The sequence below is a fragment of the Marmota monax genome, unplaced genomic scaffold, assembly GCF_021218885.2.
Source record: "Marmota monax isolate L192 unplaced genomic scaffold, Marmota_monax_Labrador192_F-V1.1 WCK01_AAM20220418_F8-fsc00186, whole genome shotgun sequence".
NCBI classification, from domain to species: domain Eukaryota; kingdom Metazoa; phylum Chordata; class Mammalia; order Rodentia; family Sciuridae; genus Marmota; species Marmota monax.
In genome coordinates this window covers 2952015-2965079 of record NW_026694725.1, presented here as the reverse complement: position 1 = coordinate 2965079, position 13065 = coordinate 2952015, and the positions used below count along the sequence as shown (strand labels likewise).

At 38.7% G+C, this 13065-nt stretch overlaps 1 protein-coding gene across 1 annotated transcript in view; it reads left to right on the top strand.

Annotated features, from left to right (window-relative positions):
* The window catches only part of LOC124078962 (deleted in malignant brain tumors 1 protein-like), a 198164-nt gene that overhangs the window by 136984 nt on the left and 48115 nt on the right, over positions 1-13065 (top strand). The window contains 4 exon segments of the mRNA XM_058572557.1: positions 5476-5568; positions 5646-5960; positions 7040-7354; positions 11830-12144. Of these exon segments, the coding sequence (XP_058428540.1) occupies positions 5476-5568; positions 5646-5960; positions 7040-7354; positions 11830-12144 (1038 nt within the window).

Genomic DNA, 13065 nt, shown 5'->3' with positions numbered 1-13065 from the left:
TTCAGCCCTTTCAAGAAATATTAAGAGGATTGGTTTTAAATAGGCATTATAATTTATTGAAATTAATGGATAACACTATATAACAATGAATGACAGCTCTGTCATGTTCCTCACCCTGGACTGTCAGGGAGCATCAGCAGCTCCCAGATGTCACCTGCACATCCCTCCAGTCACTGTCCCCTCCTCCCCTCCAAAGAAGACCACTCTAACTTTTGCTGCCAAAGAATTTTTTTTCAGATTTTGAGCTTTATGTAAAATCATGTACCATGTTCCTTGTTGTGTCTACTTTGACTCAACATAACATTTATAATGAACTATGCTTTTATTTTTAGCTCAGCCTCATTTATTTTTATTTCTATAGAGTTTTCTCCTAAATAACCACAGGATCATGTATTGATTCAGTCACATGATATGGAGATTTGAGTACTTGCACATGTTGAGTTCTGAAATAATGATCCTACATATTACCATGCCAATATTGTTTGGTGCAATATGGGTATATTCATATACATTTTTAAATCCTTTCTTTTTATTTTTCCTATATTGTCTTCATTCAGGGATCAAATTCTTCTTCTTGATGAAGCACAGTGTATACATATTTCCTATACACAGAGTGTCCTAAAGTCTTTTTTTTTTTTTTTTTTTTTTTTTTGGTACTGGGGATTGACCTCAGAAGCACTGGATCACGGGGCCACATCCCCAGCCCTGTTTTGTATTTTATTTAGAGACAGGGTCTTACTGAGTTGTTTAGTGCCTCATCATTGCTAAGGCTGGCTTTGAACTTGCAGTCCTCCTGTCTCAACCTCCCAAACCACTGGGATTATAGGCGTGCACCAGTGTACTTGTCTCTAATGTTCTTTTAAATATAACTTTACTACCATAGATTATAAAAATGTTCTCCAATAGTTTCTTATACATGTTTAGTTTTTATTTTATATATAATTTCACAATCTTTCTGGGATCGGTATTATATATAGTGTGTGTGATTTTAAAAAATGTTTCATATTATTGTTTGGACATCCAATTGACTCAGAATCATTACTGAAAAGGCTTTTCCCCATTGCTGTGTCACCTTTGAAATGTACAGGGTGTAGATATTTCTGATTCCTGCTCTATACTCTATTTCATTTTGTTCTGTCATTTTCTAGGATTGGAGCCATGCATATTTTCTTAATTATCATAACTTTATAGCATGTCTGATTAACTTTTTTAAAGATTTCTTTAAAGTAACTGCTCTAATTGTGTTGTTTTTCCTGCCCAGTGCATTGATCATACTTGGTCTTATGCATTTCACATAAATATTATAAACAACTTCATATATTTATTTTTTATTTATATTGATTTTATAAATAATTTATTTATCTTTTACTTATATGTGACAGCAGAATGCATTGCAATTCTTATTACGCATACAGAGCACAAGTTTTCATATCTCTGGCTGTATACAAAGTATATTCACACCAATTTGTGTCTTCATACATGCACTTTGGATAATCATGATCATCACATTCCACCATAATTTCTAACCCCATGTCCCCTCTCTTCCCCTCCAACTCCTCTGCCCAATCTAGAGTTCATCTATTCCTCCCATGCTCCCTCCACCTATTCCACTATGAATCAACCTCCTTATATCAAAGAAAACATTTGGCATTTGTTTTTTTTGGATTTGGCTAACTTCACTTAGCATTATCTTCTCTAACTCCATCCATTTACCTGCAAATGCCATGATTTTATTCTCTTTTATTGCTGAGTAATATTCCATTGTGTATATATGCCACATTTTTTTATTCATTCATCTATTGAAGGGCATCTACGTTGGCTCCACAGTTTAGCTTTTGTGAATTGTGCTGCTACAAACATTGCCATGGCTGTGTCCCTGAGTATGCTGTTTTTAAGTCCACTGGGTAAAGAACAAGGTGAGGGATAGCTGGGTCAAGTGGATGTGAAGACCTCTGGAGGCTGGAGAACACTCTATGCCTCCCACTGAAATATGGCCAAAGCCAATGTAGATTGCCATCAGCTGGTCTGTGGTACAGAGGTGAATCTCCAGTACCAAATGGTGGTTCCATTCTCAATTTTCCAAGAAGTCTCCATACTGCTTTCCATATTTACTGCACGAGTTTGCAGCCCAACCAGCAGTGTATGAGTGTACCTTTTTTTCCCAAATCCTTGCCAACACTTATTGTTGTTTGTCTTTATAATCGCTGCCATTCCAATTGGATTGAGATGAAGTCTTAGAGTGGTTTTGATTTGCATTTCTCTAATTGCTAGTGATAATGAACATCTTTTTATATATTTGTTGATTGATTGTATATCTTCTGAGAAGTGTGTGTTCAGGATGTTGGCCATTTGTTGATTGGGTTATTTGTTTGTTAGTTTGTTTGTTTTGTGTGTTTTTTTGGTGTTTAGATTTTTGAGTTCTTTATTCACCCTAGAGATTAGTGCTCTATCTGATGTGTGAGGAGTAAAAACTTGCTCCCCAAATGTAGGCTCTCTATTCGCCTCACAGATTTTTTTTTCTGAGAAGAAACTTTTTAGTTTGAGTCCATCCCATTTATTAATTCTTTTTTTTTTATTCTTGAGGCAAAGGAGTCTTACTAAGGAAGTTGGGGCCTAATCCCACATGATGGAGATGAGGGACTACTTTTTCTTTTATTAGAAGCATGGTCTCTGGTTGTATTCCTAAGTCCTTGATCCATGTTGAGTTGAGCTTTGTGCATGGTGAGAGATAGGGGTTTGATTTCACTTTGTTGATACATCTAATACGATAAAATCATGGTGATATTAAATTGAGTTTGGATTTGACCTAAACATCAAAATGGAGCTACTTGACTTACAATGTATATCTCTAATTTCTCTCAGTGATTATAGATAATTTTTAGTAGTTATACTCTTGGTGTTTTATGTTTTTGATACTACTCATGTTTCTTTTAATGAAATGTCCTAGTAATTAATTCTGCTATGTTTTAGATAGCTTTTAGCTTCTGTGACAAAAAGGTCTGACAAGAACAATTTTAGGAAGTAAAGTTTATATTGATGTTCACAGTTTCAGAGGTCTCAGTCCTTAGATAGCCTACTGTATTCCTTTGTCCTCAAGGTAAGGCAGGATATCATGGTGGAAGAGTGTAGCAGGAGAAAGCAGGTCAGCAGATGGCCACCAAGAAGCAGAAATAGGGAGAACTCTGCTCAACAAGGACAACATATAAACCCAAAGATACACACCCAGGCACCTACCTCATCAAACCACAGCCTACCTGCCTACAATTACCTCCCAGTGAATCCTATCAGAGGATTAATGTGCTGATTGGGTTAAGGCTCTCATAACATAATCTCACTTTTAAACTTTCTTACATTGTCTCATGCATTCGCTTTTGGGGACACCCAGTATCTAAACCATAACAATTAGTTTTCACATTCGGTTATTTGTGGTTTTGTTTTCCTTTTTTCTCTATCATTTATTTTTACTTTTTTGATAATTTGAGAATTCTGAATAAGCTTCAAGGATAAGGTAAAATTCCCAGGTAAACCTGACCGAGATTCCTCAATGCTATTATTTTTCTATATTCTTGCCTCCTTCTGCCATATTTATCCCTGAATATAAAAAATATTTCTGAGTGACTATTAAGATTAGGTGGATAAGATAATATGTTCCTTTAACTTTCTAATATTTTCAAGATTTTTTAAAATAACCACAATGTCATTGCCAAATTCCATAAATTAACTCTCTTGTCTTCTATGTATGATGAAGAACATGTGGTACTTGTCTTTCTGTGTCTGGGTAAATGAACTTAACATGATGTCCTACAATTTCATCCATTTGATGCAAAAAGTAGAACTCCATTATTTTTTATGGCTGTATTTACATCACATTTTCTTTATGAATTTCTCTTTCATTTTGCACCTGATTCCATATGGTAGCAATTGTGAATAGTGCCACAATAAACATGGAAACATATGATTGCTGTTTCACAGTAAATGTAATTGTCCTGGCTGCTATTGCTTTTTAATGCATCATTCCCACCCAATCCCCCCCCACACACAAATAGCAAAACAAATAAAAATATTTTTTATTTTGCCCATAGTTTCCAGATTCATAAATTTAGCAAGGATTCTTGGCAGTTGCCTCTTGTCTCTCATGAGGTTACACTTGGATCTCATCTGCAGCTCAGATTGTAGACTTGACCAAGCTGGGAATCCAGGACAGTTCATTCACATGGCTGGTAGCTTGAAGTTCACCTGGGGCTGCTGACAGAACAACCTGCAAATGCTCTCTCCCACTTGATAGTTTCTACAGAGTAGATTTCCCATTAAACAAACATCCTACTAAGTCAAGAGGAGGAGGCAGGACTTTTGTAGCAAGGTTCTCAAGTCAAGCTGTGCTGGCTTCACCATTTTCTGTTGTTATAGACAACTCACCACTGTCAGCCCAGATTGGAGGGCAGGAGGAATGGACTGTACAGGTCAATGGACCTTGACACAGATTTTGTGGGTATTTTCAAAAACTAAAATTGTGTTAAATATCTCACTTTGTTTATTTTCTAATTTGTATTTTTGTGTGATCAACTATGGCTTTAATACCTAAAACTTGAAGAGTATTTAGGAATGGTAGTTTCTCTCACCATTGCTCTTAGAATCCTATTATATTCCTTATGTGTTTGTCTTTCTGTTCTTCACGCTGTATTTTTCCACTTATTTTCCATTTTGTGTTAACCTACAGTGTTGTTAGACTCATCCTCTGGTTTCTTATTTTTAGCTACCGACTTTTTATTGGTTCTTTTAAATTTTATTGACTCTCAGTCATTTATTTGATTTTTGTTATCATTTCTCTAACAATATGCCCATATTGTCATTTATTTATTCATGCCTATTTGAATTACCTATAAGGTAATTCACCAATACTGCTCTCTGAATATGTTTTCTTTTTTTCTACTTTGTTCATTTTATTCATAAACTCTTTAATATGTGCGGTTGTTTGTTTTTCTTTTCTTTTGACAAACATCGTATTTGAAAAAGAATCTATCCTACAAAAACTTCAGAAAAGATTTTATTTAACTTCTTCAGTTCACTTTATTTCAGGTAGATCACCTTATTCAAAAAGAATTGAAAAAACTGGCAAACATGCTGAGATTTTCAGAGTCCCACCTACTACCATTGAATGGTCAAATGCCTCCAGGGAAAAATCACTGATTCTAATTTTTACTTTTCTCTGAACTTGACTCCTAAGTCTTGCTTCCCTGGGAACTATGAAATACTTTCCAACAGCGCTGCTGTATTCACACTTTGCTAATGTCATTCCTGGGACTGTAGCAGATTTACACTTCATTTAACTAAGAGAAAAGTGTGTGTTAGAAGCAGAAGCAGAATCCTTGAACAGAAGATAGGAAATTACTTATTGTGGGCTATAGTTTTCAGATTTCATCACTGGATGAGTGTCAAGTTTAAATCAATTTTCTGCTTTCTAACCCCATTTGGTAGGAAGCCAGACCCAGATGCTACCCCAGTGCAATGACTCCTGGTCAGACCCAGCAGGCTCTGCAGCCTCAGAGGGCCACACTGCCAACTGCTCAGGTGAGCAAGACCCCCAGCACCAGAACCTTCCCATTCCCTGTGTAACTGCCCACTGACATGACCCTGTCTCTCCTCAGACAGCAGACAGCTCCGCCTGGTGGATGGGGGCAGTCACTGCGCAGGGAGAGTGGAGATTCTGCAGCAGGGCTCCTGGGGCTCCATCTGTGATGACAGCTGGGACCTGAGTGATGCCCATGTGGTGTGCAGACAGCTGGGCTGTGGTGTGGCCTTGGAGGCCACCATCTCTGCTCACTTTGGAGAGGGATCAGGGCCCATCTTGCTGGATGAGGTGAACTGTACAGGAGAGGAGGCCCATGTGTGGCAGTGCCCTTCCCAGGGCTGGGGGAAGCACAACTGCAGTCACAAGAAGGATGCAGGGGTCATCTGCTCAGGTATGTGCACAGGCTGGGAGGTCTTGGAGGGTGTGCAGGATATTGTCTGAGCATTGTACAGGGGTTGGGACAGGGCAGAGGGGAAGGACAATTTTTGTCCTTCCAAAAGAGAACATGAGGTATTTCTGTTTTCTGCTGCAGCATCTGAGCTTCTGCTCCTTCCTTCCCAGCACTGTCCCCTGACACAGTCATTCTCTACAGTGTCCATTAAAAGTAGTCATCACTCTTCTGTGACCTGTGGGTGCAACATCCTGACCCACTGAATTAGATTTCTATTTCTGCTGTAACAAGTTACCATAGACTGAATGACTCAAAACAACACATATATGTCATCCTATGGTGTGTAGATTAGAATTTTTAACAAGGTGTATATGGGCTATAAACAACATGTGAGCAGGTTGTAACAGCTGAAGCTCTGGGAAGACTCATTTCCTTCCTTTTGAAGATTCTAGCATTTGACTGAATTCCTTGTCTCATGGCTTCTTTTTTCTTCAAAATGACAACAGGGCAATACTCTGATCATCTTTTCATATTCACATCTCCCTCTGATGAGGGGTAAAAGAATCATCTGATTTTGATGATAGACTTCTGGGATATGATTAGATTGCACTCAGCTACTAATCCATGCTGATCCAGAATAATCCACAAAAGGATCTTTTCTTAATTGTGTCTTAAAAGCACTTTGGCAATGAGGTAAAATATCCACACACTCCCAAGATCAGGCAGTGGACAGTCTGTCCAGCCTGTCCAGGCAGTGGACAGCCTGTCCGCTCTGTTCAGCCTCCTTTTCTAGGATCTGTCAGATGGTTTGTCAGGTAGTAAATAAAGTTTCTTTTCCACAGAGCCCCCAGGTCAGTGTTCCTCCTGTCCATTTGCTTATATTACATTGTTGTAGAAACAGAAAGAGAGGTACAAGTTAGCAAAACAAGTTAAAGGGACAAAATTTGCAGTCTTCCACCTATTGGACATTTCTTCAGCAGAATCAGCAGTGAACACTCACTACTTAGGAATAAAGAAAAAAAAAACAGCAGTTAGAGTTGAGTACTCCCTGACCCCTGTTTTCCTCCTCTTGCTTTTAGACTTCCTGGCTCTCAGGCTGGTGAGCGAGAACCAGGAGTGTGCTGGGTGGCTGGAGATTTTCTACAACAACACCTGGGGCAGCATATGCCACAGCCCCATGGAACCTGTGACCTTGTCCGTGATCTGCAGACAGCTTGGCTGTGGGGATACTGGGACTCTGGATTTCTTGGTACCTTCGAGGGAAGGTTCTAGACCCCGCTGGGTGGATGGAATTCACTGTCGAAAAACTGACACCTCTCTCTGGCAGTGTCCTTCTGACCCCTGGAAACATCAATCTTGCTCACCAAAGGAGGAAGCTCATATCACATGTACAGGTGACCTACTGTCTACTTCTATGGGTCTGTCCTATACCTGTAGGTTGTTGTCAGGAAAGGTTCATATATTTAAAAATAATGGATGATTTGAAATAAGTCTACAACATGAATCCTGGTTAAAGATTACTTGACCCACCTGTTGCAATCCTGTTTCAAGGCAGATGTGAGAAAACCAGCAAAGATAGCGATTTATGTGAAAAGTACCAGATAGCGAACTTAGCATATGGGAGCATAAAGTTACACTCTGATGAACATTCTTAGCAATTAGCTAATGCAGTCTTACATTGTATTAATTACTCTGTATTTCCTTAGTGAGATGGTGAATGATTGAACCTCAGTAATATACATTGTTTGCTATGAGTTATCACTTCGTTCCCCACTATCACCACACATAATGAAGCTTAATAATCACATTAAAGGCTTGGTAGGCATTATGGTGATCATTTATTTCAGATGAGGAAAATGAGGTTTGGAGTAAGCACTTCATCTTTCTCACACTTTCAATTAAGTGAGTGGCAACTTGGGGAATTCAATACAATGGGCTGTTTATTCTGGAATCCACTACAGCAGTCAGACAACCTCTCAGATTAGTTTGTTGATGATAAGTAATTGGGTGATTTGTAGGTAGAAACTTACTTTCAGGCAGGAAAACAGACACATGAAGAAATTACCATCGCTGCTCTCATGGAGTTTTCACTCCGGCCTGATGACACACACCATGCATGAAGTTTAGTGTCACGAAGGCATTTTAGGTGCTATACAAATATGTGCATTGAGGAAGAGACAAACCATATTTAGGTTGAGAAATAAAGGAGGAGTAGAGGTGCAATGCAGGAAGAAAGTAGAGCATTTGCTCAGTTTAAATACTGAGGTAAAAAAAGCATTGTGACCTTGAGTTGTGACCTGGTCTCCCCTCATTTTCCTCTTAAGTTGATCTCCTTACAGTGCCAGTGATCTAGGTTGATACTGTTCCTCTAAGGCTGTATATGGATACTACTACAAACTAATGTGCCCACTTCATTCCTCTCCCAGGAAACATTAATGGGGCCTGAAGAAAATTGGAGCCTAATATCTTCTAAGTTCCTAAGAACTGTAATGTGCTCTTCAGATTCATGCTCTGATAAAAAAAACCTGGATACCCTCTAAAAACAATGATTTCCTTATTAGTTGGAGGCTCTGCATTTCCTTTTAAACATGCAATCTTTTTCTGGATAAATCAGAGAATATTTATGCTGCACCTTGTCATTTTCAACAATTTCTTTGCTTTTTCTTAATGTCCAGCAACATGAAATTTGCCCCATGAGGTGACACCAGCCACCACTTCTGTTGGTGCCACTCTCCAGCCTGGTCATTCCCCCTCATCCAGGAAGGCTGCAGTACCAGGCTCAATGCTCCCTCACACCCATATCCATGTATAGCCACAATTTTGACCATCACTAACTGTCCAGCTTGAGATCTTGATGGCATTCTTCACTTCTCTGACTGTTGCTGCTTCTCCTTATGATACATATTCATGATGCATGTTTTCCAGATATTTCATCCTCATGCAGATTCTAAATGTTTTCCTTTATCAGTTTTTCAGGTTTCCACTCTCCTTGTGATTGTACATGTTCTTTTTACCCTGATTAAATGAAATCATGTCCCATAATAATCTTCCCCCTTCAAGTACACCCAACTCCCTAGTCTCTTCTGTAATTCAAAGATAAGAATAGTATTACCTCTCAATTAATCCCATCAGAAGCTTAATTCACCAGCTGAGTTAGACTTGTGAGAGTCTTAACTCTCTTAACCCAAACATTTCTCCTCTCAAACTTCTTGTATTGTCTCATCAGGAGTTTTGGGGGGCACCTCACATCCAAACCATAACACCTTAAGGTTTATCAGGGCTAGGTCATGGTTACATTAAGGGACAACCTCATTCAAGTGGTTAGAGGTATAGCTCAGTGGCACAGCACACCCAAACTGTTCAATGTTCTTGACTTCATCACAATCATAATTCAGAAAGAAAATAATAAATAATAGCAGTAACTACCACAGAAACACAAATCAGCTATAAAAATACTATAAAATATAGTAATAATCAAACTCATTAACAACTAAATAAGCAATAAAAATAGATAAGGGAAAGAATAAATCTAGAATGAACAAGAAAGTAAATTAATAAAAGAAAAATAATTCAAAAAGGAAAATTGCAGAAGAAAACTCATAGAGAAGATAAGAAGAAGAAAAAATAACAAGAAAACTATTTTATATAAAAAAGATGAGAAAGAAAGAGAAAAATTATTTAAAGAATTTTAAAATTCATTAAATATATACTAGTAAGGAAAATATAATGATGTAGATATTAAAAAATAAAAAATGTGTCAAAAATATTCCCAGACAAAATACTTGCATACAGACACCTCTTTCCTGGTCTTTTAGACACCTCTTTCATGGTCATTTAACATTTGAATCCACCAACTGTCCCAAGGCTAAAAAAGAAGCCAAATGTAGCTCCTTTGAATTCTCATTAAAATGAGCTTGGAGCAGGTGTGGTGGTGCACACCTGTAATCCTAGCAACTCAGGAGGATGAGACAGGAGAATTGCTAGTCCAAAACCAGCCTCAGCAACAGCCAGGTGAGGCACTAATCAACTCAATGAGACCCTGTCTCTATATAAAATACAAAATAAGGCTGGAGATGTGGCTCAGCAGCCAAGGGCCCCTGAGTTCAAACCCTGGTACCAAAAAAAAAAAGAGCTAGGTTATGGTGTGATATGCTGCCTACACTCTGCTCTACATTTCCTGCAATGGAGGTTAAGGAATATTGATGGGGCAGGCCATTATCATGCTGGAGGTGTTCCGTTTGAAAGAGTAGGGGCATAGTAAAAGTCAAAGTTACCCCAAGCCCTTCCTTCAGTAATTTGTGGACCCAACTGGTGGGCACACACTTGCTCCAGGGACCTTGAGCCCTCAGAGTCTAGCCAAATCACACCATGGTGAATCTCTGGAATTCCTATGAAAAATGGTGTAAGCAATCAAACTACTGAACTCCACCCAGGAGATAGGGCACAGGAATGGGGTGAATCACCAGATGTGATCTCTGAGCTTTCAAACCTAGCCTCTCTGTGCAGCCACCTGAGACTGGAATCACTCTTCTTCACATAGAGAAGGCCCACATATCAATGAGGCTTCTAGTTCCTTATCTGCGGCCATCTCAGTATGTTTGTGGAAGTAAGTTTTCCTATCTGAGACTGTAAGTGCTCACATCTTCCATCCAGTCACTGTGGAGGGGTGACCAAAGGACCCATGTATTATAATGAATCTATATTTTATAATCGCAGCACAGTTTTGCCCCTACAATAGTACCCTTCTCAAGATGGCCCCTGGTTCTAGCACTCTGAGACCTTGCTGAGCAATGTGATAAATTCCTTCTCCAAATCTGTCTTGTTATATGGAAGGTGTCCATCTCAGAACAACTCCCCAAATTTGATCTAAAACTTGTGAGAACCCTGTGTTTCTCCCACAGGTAAGACAGCTGGAGTTGAAGTTGAAAATTGCTTTGTATTTTTCTCTGGGCTGCCTTAAGGCTTCTCCATTTTGTCAACATTTTTCGTCATTTTTTCATTGATTCCCAGTTTTTTTCCCTCTTTCTCTTCTCAAAATACAGTCTCCCCTGTGTTCTCTGACTCTTGTCACTCACAGAATCATAACAAAAGTGTACTTCTATTCTGCTATTTGTCTCCTCATCACGAACTCCTGGCAGAAAATCCAAGCGCAGATTGGATACATTGGGGGAATAAGTAACATTCTATGATTCCTAGTGACATTTGAGCAATGTCAATATCTGATATCATCTGTTCAGGGAGGTTGCCCAATCTACCTAAAGTGAACAAAAATTTAAAATTTAGTATCCATAATAGAAATAGTGAAATATATTACCATAGCTATGGTTTGTCTTATGATCCATTCACTTTTCAGTCTTAATACCTGTATAGTTTCATTTTTTCCCCTGGATTCATGGCTGTCAACTGAGACTTCTGATGATCTCATGGATAGTCATGTGTATGTGCTTTATAAGAAACCAATTCAGATACTGGCACATTACACTAACTCTTAGAATTCATTCAGATAAGACACTTTCAGCTACTCAGATTAGGAATCTTGGCATTTCTCAAATTCTTCTGTCTCATCATATGCAGAACAAGTTTTACTCTGATCAGATCTATATAATAACTTCTACCTGAGACTACTCATTTGATTATGTTGTATTTGATTTCATTTCTTATTTTTCACAATTAATTTTTCAGGTTATGTTAGAAACTCAGACTTACTTGCTGTCTACTATAATGAATGATTCCATGTCTTACTCAGTAAGTTCTACATTCTGAAAGTACATGCTGCCCATTGCTTGGTTGGGAAGGCAGTACCACATGACAAGAGAACCCTTCCCATTCTCTTTTTAAATACTACCATTGACATTATTCTTTCTCTTAGAGAGCCCACAGCTTCGCCTGGTGGATGGTGGCAGTCGCTGTGCAGGCAGAGTGGAGATCCTTCACCAGCATTCCTGGGGCACTGTCTGTGATAACAGCTGGGATCTGAAAGATGCTCATGTGGTGTGCAGACAGCTGGGCTGTGGAATGGCCTTCAATGCCTTGTTCTATGCACAATTTGGAGAGGGATCTGGACCCATCTGGCTGACAAAGCTGAAGTGCACAGGAGAGGAGGACTACTTGTGGAATTGCCCTGCCATAGGCTTGGGAAAGAACAACTGTAGGCACTATAGTGATGCAGGAGTCATCTGCTCAGGTATGGTCAGTGTATTATTCATTATCTAAGAGAATGGAAAGTTCCAGGAAGTAGTGTCTTATCCCTGGAGGAATAAGAGGTAAATTGTCCAGAGAGGACTAAGATCCTTTTCTGAGTCTGTGGATTCAGGGGTAGCACTGGATGATAGGCTTCATTTATTCCTGTCCTGTAAATCTCTGATATTGTCCTTTCCCTTCTAAACTCTCTTACTTCAGAAGATATTTTTTGTAGACCATTTAAACTTAAAGTTAATTCATACTTTCATTTCTCTAATTTACAGGTTTTTTAGGATTACAGATAAATTAGCACACACACTCTGTTTGCAGCACTTTTCAAAGGACAGGCAAGAATGAGGCCCTACTTTTCTCAGTTGAATTGAATGTTTGTAGATGTATACTCAGAAATATTTCGTACTGGTTTAGTATGTATATGGGCACAGGAATCAAACATATCATAGGGGAATTTATGGATTATTGCAAAGTTTCAATTCTCCTTTCTAGATTTAGACATCAGAATTTTTATGTCATTGGCAGGAAGGCCAGAGTTCTGTGATCTCTACTCAAACACCATGTAAACAGTTTTTCAGATACCAAACAGTTTGATAAGAGATAATAAACCAGGTGTATGAAAAGAAGAGTAAGAAATGATTGCCTGCTTTTATGATAAGAAAAAGAAAAGACACATTGAATGAGAGAGGCAAATAAGAGTTATCCTTTCCGTTAATCGAAGCATCCCAGCATGAAGAAATATGCATCTTTCTTGGGGAATGGAAAGGTAATTAAATCAAGGCCTTAGACTTGAAACATAGAACTAGGCAGGTGCCCAGTAGAGCCCAACAACCCTTGGTCCTGTGCCAATAACCTCAGATTGAGACTCTGGAACTATGTTTATTTGGACATCTAAGAGACTATCTCCACCCTC